Consider the following 19,746-nt stretch of genomic DNA (forward strand, 5'->3'; position numbering starts at 1 on the left):
ATTTCAAGCAGTGAATGCAGATAAACTGAGAACTCAGACCTCGGGGACTCTATCAAAACAGGTTTTGCCTTTGGAAATTTATTTTAGAAGAGGAGGTGGAGTATCCACTGGGCAAGCCCTCTGAAAATCTCTCAGCTGTACTGCTGGCTCAATCTTTAGAATAGCTTGGATGTGTGATCCGAGAGCTGTTTTTCTGAAGATCTACTTTTCAGGTTGCTGCATCAATGAAGATTCCATGTTGTATCTTAACACTGTGGAATCAACTTCTGGGGCTAGGTCGAGTCGGGGAGGCCGTTTAGACAAGCCTCTTATCCTCTAAAGCTTGAACTCTACTGCAGTGAAAGCAGTGAGAAATATTAGAAGATAACTGGTGTGGAAGGGATGTAAGAACGCATGGGGAGGAAGGTTAAGTGTGGTCGTCATAGGAGAGCTCCTGTGTTCTCAGTAGGAAGTTCCAGATCACATCTTTGCATCTTCGGAATGAACTGGGCCAGACTTCAAATGGGAGTACAAATTCGGCTCCTAAAAAGTCTCTTTAACTGTTAAAGGTCATCATCAGTAATAAGATTCCTCAGTTCTTAAAATATTTTATGATAGTTTCCTGTGAATGAAGTGAAATTTTATAAGAAAAAATACTACTTGGCAGCTTCTGTATTTGGTACTGAAGAAGGATAGAATTTTGGGTCAAAGCCTGCATGTGACACAGACTAGAGCCAGCAATGACGCCAGGGGAGGTAAAGATTCATCCCTGTATCTTTCAGTTCAAACACATAGCTCCATCATATATTACAGTATCAAATACACCAGACAAGCGATCCATGGCAAGACCCCCACAGAACACACAATGACTCTTGTGAAAGCAACTGACCAGACTGATTCAAAAGCCACTTACCACGGGACACCTGTGTACAGAACAAATACAGCTGACACCATATTTTGATTTATGAAAAATAAATTTATTACATAACACCTTGCCTTTTTTAAAACAATGTTCAATTTTTTTATTCAGAATACTTGTGTCATTCATGTAAAATAGTTTGATACAGTACATTGTATGTTATAGGTTTTTTTTTTCCTCAAAAATTCTAAGGCTCTCCTATTCTTTCTCCTTTGCTGAAGTAAGGGCACCCTAAACAACGTGCGGACAAGTTTTAAAAAAGAAATTTAACTGAATAAAATCTTAACAGCACTACACCAACCAGCTTTAAAATCAGGACAAAATATTTGAATTGGATGCCGCACCTTTTTAAGGAAGTTATCATTCATGCTTTTTTCATCTTAAAGCATGCTCACAAATCAGCAACACCAACAGGGAAAATAAAACACTGTCTATGACAATCATTTTAGTTTGCTGAACCAAACAGGTTTATATCAATGACAACATATTTAATTACTATCAAATAGCAGCTTTAATACCAGTCAAGTCATAGATTGAAAATAAAAACAAACTCATGAGTTGGAAATTAATCTTTGGGAGTCTCGAAACCTTTCTGGAAAAACTGTGGCTTTTTGTACTTTCAAAAACATCCAAGCAATGTTCTTGGTCAAAAATACTGATTAATTCAGAAAATGAATCAACCCACTGATAAGACACTAAAAAGAAAGGTGTACCAAAATAATCTCACTTTGAGTCTTGGTTATTTTGTTGAGTTAATATATACTGCATGTTTCAAGTACCAGTTAAACTTTGTGTCTGTGTGTGTACTATTGGTCAGATAATGTTGTTACACTGAAAGAATTCACCACATACAACACAAATGCTTGCCCCTAGCACAGCACATTTCACAGCTTCAACTGCTACAGACTGTCACTGAAAAAAATGCATTGGTCAGTCTGAACCATGTCAAGTAAACTATGGAAGTAGCAAATCCACAACACAAACTGTGCTAGCACTTTCTTTTCAAGTCTAATTCCAAAATAGGTACAACTTGGAAGCCACTACTCCAATCTGTGAAAAGTGGTGGAACTTGGCTATTGGACATTTTGAAGCTGTGGTTGTACAGTACATTCTCACGGCCCATACCAGGTTCCCGCGGAGAGCTGTCAGTCAGCCCTGCAGCATTAGCAACAGTGCAATGACAAGATTCCGACGCAGCTCAGTACCGATGTGTCTGATGTGAGTACTGTGGAGGCTGCTGGGAGGTAGCTGAGTACCCCATGCTGCTCTGGGGCTGTGATGTGCTTGGTCCAGGGTTGGGATAGGCAGCATGTGGATTGGAACGCTGCAAAGGAGATGAGGGAGAAATATGACTCACACATTCCTAAAAGTAGTGGGACCCCAAGCCAGCAGCAACGCTGAGGTGGGGGTGAGTGGTGGAAATGTTTAATGAAGTCAGCAAAGCTTTGTGCTTAGGACTAGCTTCGGAATCAAATGCAAAAATCTCACGTCTCTTCTTTAGGAAGAAATTCAAATGTTCTATTAAGTCTGATTATTCTACTATAGAAATACTTTTTTTTAGGGGACGAGGACAGCAGGAACCCCCTTTTAGACAGCTCTATAGCTATTGGATAAAATAATAATCCATTTACTTGAGATGTTCACATATAAACAACTTAGTGTTGTACACATTAAGAAATCCAAAGGCAATTCTCGTGTTTCCTTCATCAACAGAAAGCCCTACTCCAATACCCGGGTACAACCAAGGAATCAAACTGAATATAACAAGGAGGGGCACCAGAGGATCAACCAACTCCTGCAGCACTGACCCATTCCTAGGCTCGATAACAGTACTGACTCTTACTTTCTGCTACAATGTTATGAATAAAATTAAAAATATACCCACTGAAATGAAAATGGTATTCTCGATTCTTTAGAAGACACAAAGAAAGATTGATAACGCCCAACTCCCTCATTCTGATCTATTAGACAATCATTTCTATTCCCACATCTCTTACATTACATTCTAAGACAAACACCATAAAAGATTAACCTAATTTCTTACTTCTCTCTTTCAAAGCATATTTAATAAATCATACAATTCTAAATTCTACCACTTTTAAGAAAACAACATTTTGGAGTTGGCACTTAAAATGCTACTTCGAAACCACTTAGAAAACCTATCCCAATGATAACAGGAAACACCAACAGAGCGTCTAACACAGTCCTCTCGGTTTCAGAAATCAAGGTCAGGCACGGCTCTCCTTCATTCTAAGCAACTGTGCAAAAAGAGATGCAGTCTTCCCTTCCCTTCCCGACTGTGGGGGAGGGGAAAGAATCACCGTGGAGGCAACTCTCCACCCCCCAGTCGCTGGTCCCTGGTAGCTAGCAGGGAGAGAATCACACTCAGGCAAACCAAGACTCCCACGGTGCGCTGACCCCTCTCTCTCCAAGCAACTCAGACAAATATGGTATTCTTGAAGTGAAGTGGCAGGTGCTGGGAAACTTACTCTTTTCCTAAGATCTTCTTGGCCCTTCCTGTATGTAAATAACTAACTGGTCAGGCTTTGTATTCCTACACTGAAACCCAGTGTAGTTGGAATTGGGAGAATAAGCAGAAGAGAAAAGGAGGAAGGATGCAATTTTCAAAACAGACCCTTCCACTAAGGAATTGACAACGCTACATCACAGGATCCTTAGGTGAGTAAACTCTGCTTGGGTCTGCGTCCTAGGTAGGCAGACCACTGACTGGCTGGGGGATTACATGCAAGCCTGTTTCCTGCCGCGGCCAAGACAGCCCTCACCTCCTGGAAACACAATTATGGCAAGGAGACTATATATTTCATCCTGAGTGTAACAGCTGGCATCACACATGGTGAGCCATTCACTGTTACTACAGCACTGCCCAAACCACTACCACCCTGGAGAAGTGCTTTTGCATACTGTGAATACTACTAAGAACATTAATGATAAAAGTAACACATCATCTGCTTAGTGTTCACTTACGGCTAAGATGCTTTGGCATATATTATCTCATTTAATCCCAAATAAACCATAGCACTGCCCACATTTTTACATATGAGATCACTACACACACCTGAACTCAAGGTTAGAGACATGAGCGACAGGGCCAGGACCTCAAAGCCTGCATTCCACGGCTTCAAGGCAACAGAGAGCATTTGCCAAGCTCCCAGTATAAGCTTGAGACTAAGCCACATCAAGTCCACTCCGACAACACCTGCAAGATAGGTTTTCCCAGCTTTCTTTATATCCATGGAGAAACAAAAGTAAGGAGATATTCTATTACTTGTCCAAGATCATAATTTGAATTTGATCACTCCAAGTCTTCCGGGTCAGAAGCCTAAGCCCTCCTATATCACCTCCTGCTGCCTTTTTTCATGCCAGTGATACCTGGTAACAGTGTGTTCCCCCACACTGGTTGGTATTTCTTAGTTACACTCCATTTTCCAAAGGTCATGAAATCCAAAGGCAAATATCGACATGATAGGTCAAATCTGAAATACCTGATAGTCTGAGGTCATGATGAGTCCGCCTGAGGTAGTGGTAGGAGGAACAACTCTGACTTTTTTCAGAGGGGGTCCCTGTGTGTGACTGCTCTCCTGGTTCCCTGGGTGGCCAGTTCCGTTGGTGTGGTTATTGCCCTGCTGCTGCTGCTGGTTCTTCTCAAGTGGTTCAACAGAAAAACAAAGTTCAACTCAGAAGGAGAACAAAATACACCCATTCAGGAAACAAGAAGCCTGCCAACTGTACTTTAATACTTACTTTGTCGCCTTTGTCATCAGGTTCTTCTTCTGTTAAAAATTCCCGTTTGGGGTAAGGGATTTGACAACCAGCAAAAACACTGATCATAAGAAACAAAAAGAAAACGATTTCTGGTAGTCTAGCCAGTACTTCAAATGCTTTACTTGTGCAGTTTTCATTTTCCTCTTTTAAGATGATCTTTATATTTGCAAAAATAAGCACTTTTCATACAACTATGACAAATTTTTTTTTCTGCTAATTAAGTCACATTATAACAAGCCACCTGAGGGCCTTTCACTACATTATAAATAACTCTATTTTCTCCTTTTACCCCAGTATCACTCTTAGTACAACCAAAACATGGATTTCAGCTAGGATGTGAGTTTTACACTAGTGCAAACAAAAAATAGTATAGGAAGCACACATCTGGAAATGGTTCTTGAAATATTAAAGTGCAAAATGGTAGCTAAAAGCAATCAACAAACTCAGTGACTCTAAGGCAACTGCAGCATGCACAATTAGGGTGTCACTGAACAAGTGGGTCACGGGCCCAAACTAATGGGATCAACAATTCGTAAAGCAAGAGATAAACAGGAAGGCCTTTAAATGACACTTCCTTCAGTGGAGTTCAACTGCTGCTTGTCCTAAGAATTTCCTCGGGTGTCCAAGTGGAAGGAGCGGCAACCATAGCTGACAACTCAAACAAAGTAGGCTCCAACCAGTGAGTTAATAAGTCAGCCACAAGGACAGCCGTACGACCTAGAGGTTAAAACATCAGAAGATTCTTGCATCATACAGCACAGTATTTGGGTCTGAAACCCAGCTCCACTCCAGATTCTAACTTTCTGCTAATCCCATCCGTGTTTGTAGGAGTGATGATGGCTCATGTGGCTGAAGTCTTACCACTCAAGCTGGAGACCTACACATAGCTACAGGCTTGTAGCTGTGGCCTGGCCCAGCCCGGGCTCTTGTAGGCAGTTAGGGAGTGAATCAGCAGACAGAACCTTCGTCTTTCTGTACTGCCAATCATTTTGAAAAACTTAAAACATTTAAACAAACAAACAAACAAATAAACCATATGGTTCACTTACTCTGATGTAGGAAGTGGGTCTTCAAGAAAATAGGGATCCTGCATAGCCTGTTCTGAGGTAATTCGCTTTATTGGGTCCATAGTCAGCAATTTTTGAAGCTGAAATCATAAAAGCATTATTATTGCATTCTTATAATTTCCTCTTAGTAGCTATGTAGGGCATGTTTTTTTAAAATATTACTAAAATTTACACTCCCTTATTAAGGACAAAAAACCCCCAATAATTAAATGTAATGAACTAATTTGCACTGTAATTATTTCCATAACTTCACGTGATTCTCATAAAACTAAACTCTTTTGATTTTAAATCATTGATCTTTGACTAATGCTATCTTAGCTGCTTTATGAATTTAGAATAAGATTAAAATTTTTTGTATTTTCTATTAAGGGGAAAATTGGCATAACACAAATAATACACTAGAAGTCGGAAATTATTCATATTAAAATTAATTAAAACTGAATTAAATTTTAAAAATCCCATTTCCTAGTCACATCCGTTGCACTCTGAGAGCTCCAGAGCTGCACCTGGCTGGTGACTGCCCAAATGAACTCTGCAGACCAGCATAAAAAGTTCTATGACTCAGCACTGTGCTAGTCTAACAAATACGGTAATACATGACCTGAAAAGTACAGAGTGGCGGTAATGAATACAGACTCTCAAAGGAGACTGCGTAGCTTAAATCCTGAATCAACTTTTACATGCTGATAGATGCTGGGCAGCTCTTCATTTAATATCTTTAACCCCATCTGGTAAATGAAGATATACGTTTACCTTCAGGATTCAATGGGTTCATACATAGAACCCAATTTAGGGTGTTGCATGACACAAAGAAAGCATTATGTAATTATAAGCTATTATTGTTTTTTTAAAACATTTATTTATTTTTATTGGAAAGGCAAATATACAGAGAGGAGGAGAGACAGAGAGGAAGATCTTCCATCTGATGATTCACTCCCCAAGCGGCCACAATAGCAGGGGCTGAGCCAATCTGAAGCCAGGAGCCAGGAATTTCCTCCAGGTCTCAGGTCTCCCATGTGGGTGCAGGATCCCAAAGCTTTGGGCCATCCTCAACTGCTTTCCCAGGCCACAAGCAGGGAGCTGGATGGGAAGTGGAGCTGCTGGGATTAGCACTGGCGCCCATATGGGATCTCGGTGCATTCAAAGTGAGGACTTTAACCACTATGATATCGCACCAGGCCCTAAGCTATTACTATTATTGCTACACTAATATAAACATTTAGTACTTTCAGTCAGAACAGTTCATTGAAGATTATGACCTAGAATATTTAATTCCAATATATAGCTTATTAAATGGAGGGCTCTTGGTTTATCCTCTTTGATCTAATGCAGCAGTCTTTGAAACCTGAGCATGCAACAGAATCACCTGGAGGGTTCCTAAAACAAACTGTTGGGAGTTTCTGATTGAAGCCTGGGTCGGTGCCCAAGGTCCACAAGTGACACTAATGCTGGCGGAAAGGGGATCGTGCTTTGAAAACCAATTAGCAAGCAGACACATTGGGACTCAGTAGAAGACGACAAATTAACAGACTAATAATCCAGGTCTGACAGGTAAAGCTGCCAGCTACAATAGTGGCATCCTATACAGGAAGGAGCTCATTCTTTTTCTAGATGCTCCACTTTCAATCCAGCTCCCTAATTGTTTGAGAACAGAAGATTGCCCAAGTGTTTGGGATTCTTTTACCCAGGTGGGAGATCCAATGAAGCTCCTGACTTTGACCTTGCCCAGACCTGGTCACTGAAGGGATTTTAAGAAGTGGACCAGCAGATAGAAGATTTCTCTTTATGTATCTTTCTTGTTCTTTTTTCCCCCACCACCATAATTCTGCCTTCTAAATGAGAAAATACATCCTTTTTTTTTTAATGCAGATAAAATGCTGGGATGGTGAGATTCAAATCTAAATCATCTTATATTTATGTGGAAGCATAATCTTTAGGAGTGAGAGGAAAAATAAAAAAACAAAAAACCCCTCTGGTCTTTTATTTATAATACCCAGTAATTTTATTTATTTATTTATTTTAAAAAGATTTATTTATTTATTGGAAAGTCAGATATACAGAGAGAAGGAGAGACAGAGAGGAAGATCTTCAGTCTGATGATTCACTCCCCAAGTGAGCGCAACGGCCGGTTCTGCGCCAATCTGAAGCCAGGAGCCAGGAACTTCTTCCAAGTATCCCACACAGGTGCAGGGTCCCAAAGCTTTGGGCCGTCCTCGACTGCTTTCCCAGGCCACAAGCAGGGAACTGGATGGGAAGTGTAGCTGCTGGGATTAGAACTGGCACCCATATGGGATCTCAGCACGTTCAAGGTGAGGACTTTAGCCGCTAGGCCATGCCACCAGGTCCTGATACTCAATAATTTTAATAGGTTTTAACAGAGCTTTCAGATGGGACGACTGTAGATTGTCGCCTGTGAAGACAGGTCACTCCAGGAAACATCACCCACAGTTACAGCGAGGAAGGTTACTTCTGGGGTTCCAGTGGTGGTGATTTGGAATCACAGACTATAATGAGCAGCAGGGAACTAGGGAACAGGCAGAGAAGCTCCTCCTATCCATGACTTTTATTCTACCACCACTATCATTATTTTGTTAGAATACAAAACTTTGGGAGCTGGGGCAATGGTTCAACTGGCCAATCCTCCTCCTCTAAGTGCCAGCATACCATATGGGTGCTAGTTCACGTACCAGCTTTTACACTTTCCATCCAGCTCCCTGCTGGGAAGGCAGAGGATGGACCAACTTCTTGGGACCCTGCAATCACAATGAGATTGGAAAGAGAATCCTGGATCCTGCATCTTTCTTTCTTCTTCTCTCTGTAAATCTGCCTCTCCAGTAAAAATAATAAATAAATCTTTAAAAAACAAATAGTCTAATATTGAAGGATCTAATTTAGCATTCCAACTGTCCTGTTAGAAGTACATTAGAACAAATCAGTATTTGAATAGTATGTGTGGTAATGTAACAGGTTTAGCATTGCTTTTAATATTGCTTATAATGAAATATGAAACATGTTATAAAATATAACATGAGGAAATAAGAAGTTATAAAAAACAGAAGCAGAAACAGATAAAAGAGAAATAAAAGCAGAAATGCAAAGTGGCCTGGCTGCCATGAAACAGGTTTAATGCTTTCAAAACACTTGAGCAGCCGGCACTGAGCCTCCTGCAGCTCACAATGCCTACTCCAGAGCCTGACTGCACTTTCCAGCTAAGAGCCCGAGGTGGCAGCAGGGAGGGTTTCAGGAACTGGGCCTCTGCCACGCACTCAGGGACAGGGCTGTTTTCAGCTTCTGCTTCTAGCCCAGCTCAGGTCCTGGCTGCTGCAGGCACTTGGGAGCAAATTAATCCATGGCAGTACTCCCTGCATCTCCCTCTCCCACTCCTGCCCTGCCACCGCTTTTCAAATAGAAAAGCAAACAAATAACCAGGAGTTCAAAGAATTTTAAGCCACACAAAATATAACTTGCTTCTATAAGCTCCCATTTCATACACTATAATCAAACGTTTTTTGAAAACATAAAAGTGAAATTACAGTATAACTAAATATTACTGCAAACAAATTGAAGCTGGCAACCTCATCAGAAAGATACCTTCCAAGTATTCACACTCACAGATTCTAGGTCATTCCATCTTTCCATTCTACACTGATCAGCACTCTCCCACTTTCCAATGTGAAATGCCACACACCACCCCTAGAGATGCATCACTGGAGCCCAAACTTTTAAGAATCTTTCCAGAGTTAAAACACCAGAAAGTCTGCAAAGATTATTTTGGAATAGTGCAACTATTTTATTTTGATACATTCCTGGAGGTTTTTGAAATTTAAAAATAACAGTCCAAAAACAAAGAATACGAATACAATTTTTTAGTGTTATCGACAGATATGCCACAATACGACCTTTTGAAAATCTGATACAAAACACACATCAGATCATATATAGTTTTGGAATAGTAAATATGTTAATGTCTTCCCTAGATAGCAAAAAGATCTTTGCATCAGCCATTATTCTGTGCGTACTGATCAAATAAACCAATGCAAAAGAACAGGTGGTTTTAGTCAATTAAGGGGAAATGGATTCCATTAAAACTGTACTAATGCTTACCAAGTGGAATGCTTTGCTATCTGGTTTAACTTTATGTTTCTCCATATACTTGATAAGGCTGCAGTTGGTATACCTGAAAGAGAAATACTATGAAATATCTGTAATAGATGTAAGGAAATTTACAGTAGCTAAAGTCCTTCCAAAGAGAATCATTTTGATCAGCATTAAAAAAACTTGTCAGGATAAAAAGTCATTAAATTAATTTTATAGTTCCATTCACTATTTATACTAGTCACTTTGTAAATGGATGCCAGATCAAGACAATTTCATGAATAACATACTGAATACCTTTTTTCTTAGATATTTTAGACAACATCTGAGTCAAAAGTTTAATAGAGCTTTACCGGTAACTTTAAAATACATTTGCTGTGCGTTTATAAGCCAGACTGTTTCAACCACTGGCCTTGCTTTGTAAATAAGTGCAATACCATTCTCCTGTTGAACTTGTTTAAAATAACTACTTGGTAAAATGACTACAACTCGTTGAAGAGGGCGAGTAGGCAAGTGGCTACCGAAGGGTTTATTTTAGTTCCTCATCTCTTTAGCAGTGATATTAATAAAACAGAACTTCTAGAAAGCAATAAACAACAGAAGAACTGATTTTTCCTTTTGTATCTAAATCAGTTCTAATATTAGTCATTTTCTTTTTAGCACCATTTAAGCATCTTATAAATCAAGTTACTTATTGCAGAGATGTTACGTTGCGTGTGTTGAGTACTCAGTCTTAACACTGAGTATTCTGGAGAAGCAAAAACCAACAGAAGATCTATTTTCTTCCAACTTACGTATTTCTTCTGAAATCTTTCATTAATGTTGAATGTTCAGGCATCTTTTTTATATCTTCCCAATCTTTATCTGTGAAACACATTGATAAATGTTTATGTTGCCTAGGTTCCTATTCTCGAGTATTTTAATGACATTGCCTAAATTTTCACCACAGTTCCTATTCTTTTAACTTCCATAAAAGCTCAGACTTCAAATACATGTTCAGTTCCATTAAACACCTTGAACTGTAAATACACAATTCTTTATCCCTTCAAACAGCTTATAAATCTGTTAATCTTGTACATTTTTAAGCTTTCTACTTTCTGTACGCTTTAGTATAAGTTGCCTCAATTTCCACAGCTAGGGAAGAATAAATCAATATTTCTAGTTCTATTATTAAACAGTCCCATTTCTATTAGTAAAATGATTTATCTTTTCCTTTCAACTAAGTTTCTTGGTTAAATCAGGCATATCTTCAATGAGAAAACTAAGCTCTCTGCCTCCCCCCACAACACCCCAGTGGCTTTTAACTTTGTGTTACCACACCACTTTAACCTTATTAAATATGTTTCCTTATTTACACCAGCAATCAATGTAGTGAGTAACAACTGTTCTTTCCAGAACAGGGCAGGACAGAACCAGCATATTAATAATTACCTGGTACCTTGACTTGTTTTATTAACATTATTCAACACTAAATAAAAGCCCCTGACTACCAAATAACTTTTTTTTGGTGGTGGTGGTAGAGGGTAAAACAAATCCATATTGCTGATATTACAAAGCTGCTTTAACAACTCACGCTGGAGACAACCTTTCCCCATCATTCCCCAAGGATTTCCTCCTGAAAGCCCACCAGGCACACAGCACTGTGTGCTTAAATGCACCTTTAACTTTTAAGTGGCCTTTCAAGGTTTGCTTTTCTTTGAAGTCACCTGTAAAAATATTTGCTACCTGTCCACCATAGATAACACACAGGGTTGAGTAAGCTAAATATTCACTTGCATTCCTTACTTTTTCCTTTCCTCAATTTCTCTATTTTGTCAATTCCTCGAGGTAGAAATCTTGAGATTATTCTCTGTTATAGACTTCCCATAAAAAGCTGTGACTTCCATTTTCCTTCGTTACTCTTGTTTTCTACCTTCAGCATGGCTGTGCTAGAGGCCCGTTTCCCTGGCTTCAGTCACCTGATTGTTACAAACCACTGCCATACTAGTCTTTGTTAAAGCATAATTTGCATCTGTTACAGTCAGGCATCCCTCATGGACCCTCGCTGACACCTTCCTAAGGGCCCTTTAAATTCAACTGTGCAGACACACTACAGGCACTCACTACTCCTACATTCCTGTGGGCCTCAGAAACAGCCAACAAATTCAGAAGCAGGAAGGAAAGGCCATTCTTCTGTATCTGTTCAGACTGGAACTATTCTTTAAACATTCTACTTAATAGCAGTTACAATGTAAACCACACCAGGGCGAGAATGCTGCCTGCTGTATCAATGTTTTACTCAAAACAGTGCTCTCATCTAGCAGCTACTCATAAATATTTAGTGGATAAAAGAAATTCCATCACAACAAAGTCATCTTCCTAAAACCATTGACCATGTTTGGAAAAAGGTAACTGTGTAGTTATTTTGCATTTACTGATAATTAACACCTTTACATGGGAATGTGGAATTAAAACTCCCAGATATTTCTATCTTTGACTTAGATTACAGTGACCTGAGAAATATTCCTAATGAGAAACAATTTCTATTAAGTCCTAGACATGTCAAAATTCCATGTTTTAAACAATCCATCATTATCCTGCACCTCTGGGCAGCTTCTGGTGAATGATGAACTGCCATTCTGCGTTCTATCTAGGAACAGGACGGAGCTGTGGAGATGTAACCACAGGAACTGGACACCTAAGAACCGACTCCCTGCCTTAATCCTCATTCTGACTGTTCCAACAGAACACTACAAAGAATGCTCTTAAGGATGAGGGTTAGAGATCAGAAATGTCCAATATAATAACACCCATAGTGCCCTAATTTGATCCCAAATGTCAAGAAGTGATGGTATTAAATGTGCTACAATAAAATTTTTTTTCTATTGAATCTGATTTATAGCTTCTTCTAGTAAAAACTGAAAACACCATTTTAATACAGATACTACAAATACTGAATCATTTCAAGCAGCAAACAACAAAACAAAGCAAAACAAAGCCAAAAATATACTTTGCAAATTCAGGAAATCCATAAACATGCCTATACTGATACTCACATGAATTTTCACAAATTTTGCTATTTCTACCAATATTTCATAAATATAAGTAATAAAACAAAAGCATCATGTATAAATACCTTCCATCAGTAAAAATAGATACCTTTCCAATGGAGCTATCTAAGTTCAAACAGCAGTATTTTAAAATCAAAAACAGAAACATAATGTGTACCTGCAGGGAATCCCATTACATTGAATATTCTGTCCAGCTGGTCATGGTGGTAAGGGTTACTAGTTTTGATGTCCTCTTGTCGACAGTGAAATATTGGTTCTGACGTTAGTAGTTCTGCAAATATACACCCTATAGCCCAAATATCTTTAAAATAAAAAGAAAAAAAGGAAAAGAAAAAAAAAAGGAAAGGAAAAAGAAAAAGAAAGGAGGAAAATAAAGCGGTTCTTTCCAAAAGAAAATGCATTTTTATTTTGGTGGGGAGTTTTTTCATCTTTCTTTTCTTTCCTAAGAGTCATATTAATTCCTAAGCAGTTATAACTATCAGGGAACATTATTTGTAAATAACCCCCACACTCCCACACCCCAATTCTTCAATCCTTATTATACCTCCGTCCCACACAGCATATTTACTGCAAGCCTAATAAACCTGATTAGCTGGATTTTTGGTGATTTTTTTTAAATACCCTAAACAGTACCTTATCTATGAAATAAATACAAAGCTGTATACAAAGCATGGGAATCACAAACAAACAAAACTAAACAAAATTAAACAGAAAATCCAAACAGCCTTTCAAGTTGGGCCTTGACAAAAGCAGCAAACAGAAATTTTGTGATAAAACACTTTCTTGCTTGGCTCCTTGTGAAGTCTAGTCATCACCCTGCTGTTAACTCTATCAGCAAGGTGCAATCCCAAGAAAAGGGCAGCAGTTCCTGATCTCAAACATTCTCATGAAATACCATGTCCATGCACAGCACTCCTCCAAAGTATTGTTTATGCTACAGCAACGTCAGATTTGAGTAATTACAAACAACTACAAGAAAATACAGAGCAAAACACCATTCTTGTACTAAGTTTCAGACTTAGGAATTATTTACATAATCAGAAATATATTTCTTTGTATACAACAAAAAGCAAATTCCTTGCATTCATAATTTACAGGCTTACTTTCATTCATATTAAATTTGAAATCAATAGAACCATTAATAAAGATAAATTCAATATAGTAATTTAGAATTTAAGGTTGAAAATATTTTAGTTCTACTCTTAGCAAATCCCTAAAAGGACAATATTAACTTCCTTACACTAAATCCAATGTTGGGCACATATTTTATCTACTCAGGAAATGGGTTCTGCCTGATCTACTCAACACTTGTCATCAGCATAAATAAACATTAAAGATGAATAGAAAAATCACTGTTTAATTAAAGCTGATTTTTTAAAAGCATGTTGTTAATAATCTCTTAACTAGTACATGAGGGGGGAAAATCCTGAATTCTGAAAACTGGAGCACAGAGATTAGGTGTAAAACTTTCAAATTTATAATTCAGAATAACAAATTATCTATTTACTTGAAGATTACACTGATATTATCAAACCTAGCCAATTCTACTGTATGGAAAAGTCTTAAGAAATATGAGGGGACTTCAGAAAGTTCTTCAAAAAACAGAATTGAAAGCTCATTTTGGTGCAAAAAAAAATTCAGAGTATGAATACACAGTTTACATAAGCTTTTTTTGTATGAATTTCAAAATTTTCACATAAAAATACACTTATTTTTCAATTTCATTTTTCTCAAACGTTCAAGTGTCTTTATAGAACGAACTGTTGTTTTTGGCAAAAAGAAGGTAAACTGGAGTGGGGCGGGGGGACTCACAGCTTCGTGGTGTTTTATGAGCAGTCTGAGCAAAGAGGGCATGCCCTATACATGTGCCAGTCCCACACCAGACAGCTCCACTTGTGCTCCAGTCCCTGCTAATGTTCCTGTCAAGAGTCCACTGGCAAAGCGCTCAGGCCCCTGCCACTGTGTGAAAGATCAAAATGGAATGCCTGGGTCTTGGCATTTCCTGGCCCACACATGGCAGCTGAGGTCACTAAGGCAGTGAACCAGGTGATAGAAGATCAATCTTTCTTTCAAATCAAGTACGACAAATTTTTAAAATTTTTATTCTTACATACAGATTTGGCCTTTAATAATCTCAGTAGTCAGATAGGTAAGCTAAAAGCAGGATGACCAAATGGAATATTGGGTCATTTTGTATATTTAAAACTCTATTCATCCTATACCCAAAAGACACTTAACAATTTGCCTGGTTAGCTATCAAGAATTTCAGTAACAAAACTAAAATATATGAAGATGAGAGGTAAATAACTTAGCTATCATTAAAGCTATCCTGTCTTCAAATAAAAAGGGGAAAAAAAACATTCTAGTGACCTCTTTTTTAATATCTTTTATCATCTGTCATCTTTATCAAGTTCACCACCCTTCCTTTCTTTAAAATCCCAACCCAGATGTTAATCATGAATTTTGAGTCAGTAAATCGGGCTACTCTTTCAAAGTTTCAATTCTCCGCAAGTAAGTCTTTCCTTCCTAATTTTCCCCCAGGAACCTTGAGACTGTCAGATTCACAGAAAAGTCTCCTTTCTGCTCACCTACCTAACTCCTTCCAAAAAGGCTTTCCAAATAAAAAACAAACAAATCCCAGCTACTTCTCAAAATCTATCCTGCTTGCGTGTAGCCACTGAGCTATGCAAAGAACAGGAGAAGTGAGAAGTGGCTCGCTTCATGTACTCAAACTGGAGAAAGGGAATTAGCAAAAACATTTCAAACAACAGGTGTCCAAATGACAAGTTTCTATCCTGACAAACAGTAAGTTCTTGTTTCCCCTCTCTGCTGCATATTTCCCACACTGCAGAATGCCGTATGTTCTGTGGCATTCAGCTATTTGAGGACAAACACTTGAGTTTTTCTAAAATTTTCAAGACTGCTTTAGTGATGATTAGAGATTGAAACCTTCCTTTCTTTCAATCCTTGTCCCAAAGCCCACAAAAAATTATAAAGTAAAACATAACACATTGAAAATGGACTACAATTTGTCCCTGAATTATATTTACTGGTCTATTTTCCTTACTATTTGGTATATTCATTCAGGTTACGGCTCTGTACGTTGAATAAATTACCACAGCATGATAACTTCTTCCATAGTGAAGAGAAGACAGTATGAAGGGTTCAGATCAGATTATTTTCCCTAAATTTTGCTCCTTCATGTATCTTTCAGTTTAGTTGCTTAACTTTATCCACTGAAGCCCAACAACAGATTTAGCTCTTCTTTGTAAGGTCTTTAAATGAATACATAAATATATTCAGAAAATTATACATATGGTTAAGTCATGAAGGTTCTTCCACTGGCTGCTCACACTGCAGTTATCAGACAGTTAAGTTCTTGCAAGTGGCTTTAATGGTGTGGGGAACCAGTTGAGCAGTTTCCTGGACCTTTAGCATACTTGTGTGGGAGGCAGGAGGAATTGGATTGTGTGGTGAAGACTGAAATAGAGGAAGAAGTTCTATTTTATATTTCCTGATTCCAACTTGTCAAAATTTGTATTAAAAATGGTAAGCAAACTCTCCCTCTCAAACAAACAAAAACAGAAAGATACTTATATACTAACTTTCAGACTCAATGTTTCAAAAACAGTAAAGTGTTCTTCACAAGTGGTGTTGGCAAAACATCTGTGTACTGGACGTGGGGGATGGGTGGAGATCACCACTGCTGAGGAAACGGTGCTGACCTTGGTCTCAGCCAGCTGCTGCCAAGTTCACGCCTCTATGATCACCCTGGCTCAGAAGGCAGTTGTTTCTATATAAAGCCATGGAACCCTTCAAAGTTGAAGGATATCTAAGGCATGACTCATGCTAAATTCTCATTTTCAAAAAATAAAGCAAACAGGTGAAATGTCTTATCAAACAACTGTTCCACTGGCAATCCTTTCTAACTTCAAGGTTCAAGGATGAAAAAAATTATTTTATGTACATATTCATATTGTTTTCTCAACTGAATTGTAAACTTCTTAGTAGTAAGGCTTTTGTAATTTGCATTCACACAGGTTTCTCCTAAGTTTTAAAGGATCTCCCTTATCCCAAAATATACATCCACTGGAATGAGGGAATCTACCTTTCCAACTCCTGGTGGTTTGGCTTTGTGACACACATCTGGTATTAAAATCGATGGGCTGCAGACACCCCAATGAATAACAGCTTACAAAGGTTTTTGGAAAAGATGCTGGATTCAAAACAAAACACAAGGGAAGGATCACAAGCATTTTTTCCTTTTCTGCTCCTGAGTATTCATTAAAACAACAACAAAGCAGTAAAGAAAAAGAGGAAGAGAATGTCAGGGAGAAGATGCACTCATTTGTTCAGCAAAGACGATTCTATATCAAGGCCTTGGTTCACAGTGGTCACTGGCTCACAGTGGTCTATCTGCATCAGTGGGCTGGAGAGGCCATTTGGTGATGAAAACAATAAAGTGAAGAGAGCAGGAAGGTAGGAAACTATTTTCAGACTATGTGATCAAAGAAGTTCTGCCTAAAACAAGCCCTTTGATCAAGCCCTGAACAACAACAAAAAAAATACTGGACACGTGGACATTCTGTTTTAGACAGAGGCATACAACAATGTTTCTGCAAGACAGAAGACACACAAAACAGGCTGAAAGCAGACTCAGGGCCTAGTGCTAATGTTCAGGGAGAAGCAGATGTATTTTCTATAGTTCAGGAAATGATTTTTGTACTTGCAAATATCAAGGGCAAGATAGCAATTTAAATAGATGGCTCCATGCTCCCCATCCCTTGGGACCATTAACCCAGGGCTGCAAGTACAGAAAGGGTGGAAGCTGAAAGACGCTTGAAGACTCTGAATGTCCTCAGAGGAAAGATTTGCAGTTCTGGCATTTGGGGTTCCCCAGGAAATGATGCTCTTTGCTGGACCCCCAGCTTATAAGCCTCATGATCTTTGTACACAGAGTTTTCAAAGGCAATTTTGCAACCTGATTCTTACATACAAAGAGCCACTCAAGGGTTACCAAGTGGAACAACTGAGAGAACAAGTTACATAAATGAAAAAAAGACCTAGGAAAAAAACTCAACTCCAAGAACATCTGCTATACCAAGTTTAGGAAAAAGAAACAGAAACTCTACAGATGAAATCAAAGGATTACATGGAGAATTTTGCACAAATATAGGACATGAACTTTAGACTAACTGTGCCCACTAGGTAGCCAAGTACATGTCCAAATATACACAGCACACATTGGTCAATGTAAGGATTAGAAGTCCTGTTTAAAGGAAAACCCCCAGCTAATTTACTGACAAATGATATCAAGGGAACGCCATGGGCTTCATCAGCAGCTTGGATGCAGGAGACAATGGAGGGGTATCTGAGCAAACTGGAGGATCCCCAGGATGCAGTAAGGACACAGAACAAAGGTGGGGGCGAGGAGAAGGAAAGAAAAGCACAGAAGAAAAAAATACAACTCGGTCAAACTCAACCAAACAGAAGAAAACCGAATCAAGATGTCAGTAATGCAGAAGTGGTAAAAGTACTCTGGTGGCCAAGCATCACAGTTAATATAATATATAACTTACAGTGCAAACAACAAGGGCCGTTATGGGCAAACAGAAGAAAGTATAAACATTGACGAAATGTGGATGATGATGTGACCAATGGGGCTCAAAGATGGAGGGGTCAGAGGACATAGAAGAGCATCGAGGTACTGTAAACTAGGCAGAATGGATCTAAAAAGTGTTCAAAATGCCCACATTTTTCATAATCTTTTTCCTTTAATTTTAGAGACATCTTTTACTAGCTAGTATTTTTTTATGTAAGAAATATTTGTCTAAAATTCAAGAATTTCAAATGTTTACTGTTTTATTTTGCTTTGCAAGTTAACCTTAAAACTTTTACATAAAATATTTAATAAGAGAATGCACAGTATGATCCCATTTATTTAAAAAATCTTAAATGTCTATCTTTTAATGCAGAGACAGATGTGCAGACACACACCCCTAAAGCTAACTGTAAGCAGCAGAATTCAGGGTTAGTTAGTGCTCCTATATTTGCTACAGTACCTTATTTTAAAATACATAGAAATATATAACTTTTATGGAAACTTTCATAAAGTCATGAATTGTAATTAGTTCTACTCACCAATAGCTTTGGTATAATGTCTTGCTCCAAGAAGCAGTTCTGGGGCACGATACCAGAATGTTACAACCACTGGATCCAAATCTGCTAAAGGCTTCAAAGGTGAATTAAATAAACGGGCAAAGCCCATATCAGCTGTAAAATAAAAATCAATAATACTGGTAAGCAAACAGATTTTTACAAGTCTGATTAGTCTAATTTTAACATTGTTATTTATAAGATACCAAAGATGTGATAAATTCGGGGGGGAAAAGGCCACAAAACATCTTAAGCTTTTTAGAAGTCTAAATACAAATGAGTTTGAGATCTTCATTCTCACCAAACTACTGCCACCCAGCTCTTCACCGAGGTGGAAGACCAGCCCTGCTGCTGGAGGTCTAGAGTTCCCCCACTCCTTGTGGCAGATTTTTTGCCATTTGTCACAGCACCACTGGGGACAGTTATGGAGCTGCCTTTCCACTCTCTGTACTCATCAGATACCCAGTGACAGTAAGGCTTCCCATTAATTGCAATGACAAGCCTGTTCACTGGTGCAGTTAGTTCATCAGAAACTATTAAACAATAATGAACATCACTATCTTTCCCATTTACTTTGGGCTGAATTTCAATCAATTTTAAAGCTTCAGCGTTGTGTTAAGCTCGAAGACTTTAAAGGCCACCGAATTCACCTTATTCAGATGAGGAAGCTGAGTTGTTAAAGCAGCTAATTTGACAA

At 38.5% G+C, this 19,746-nt stretch overlaps 1 protein-coding gene across 4 annotated transcripts in view; it reads right to left on the minus strand.

The window, feature by feature from the left end:
- Positions 1 to 940: 940 nt before the first annotated feature.
- Positions 941 to 19,746, minus strand: part of CDK8 (cyclin dependent kinase 8) — a 95,827-nt gene continuing 77,021 nt past the window's right edge. For 2 of the 4 annotated variants that reach the window (XM_040979861.1, XM_040979864.1), the window contains 8 exons: positions 19,035 to 19,166; positions 13,051 to 13,194; positions 10,638 to 10,707; positions 9,853 to 9,925; positions 5,731 to 5,828; positions 4,661 to 4,739; positions 4,402 to 4,560; positions 941 to 2,222 (listed from right to left, as the gene is read on the minus strand). In XM_040979861.1, the coding sequence (XP_040835795.1) occupies positions 2,097 to 2,222; positions 4,402 to 4,560; positions 4,661 to 4,739; positions 5,731 to 5,828; positions 9,853 to 9,925; positions 10,638 to 10,707; positions 13,051 to 13,194; positions 19,035 to 19,166 (881 nt within the window). In that variant the 3' untranslated portion in view covers positions 941 to 2,096. The remainder of the gene's footprint in view (positions 2,223 to 4,401; positions 4,561 to 4,660; positions 4,740 to 5,730; positions 5,829 to 9,852; positions 9,926 to 10,637; positions 10,708 to 13,050; positions 13,195 to 19,034; positions 19,167 to 19,746) is intronic. The other 2 variants (XM_040979862.1, XM_040979863.1) reach the window with 2 other exon arrangements.

The sequence above is a fragment of the Ochotona curzoniae genome, unplaced genomic scaffold (genome assembly GCF_017591425.1).
Source record: "Ochotona curzoniae isolate NIBS_2020 unplaced genomic scaffold, NIBS_Ocur_1.0 contig_3332, whole genome shotgun sequence".
Classification (NCBI taxonomy): domain Eukaryota; kingdom Metazoa; phylum Chordata; class Mammalia; order Lagomorpha; family Ochotonidae; genus Ochotona; species Ochotona curzoniae.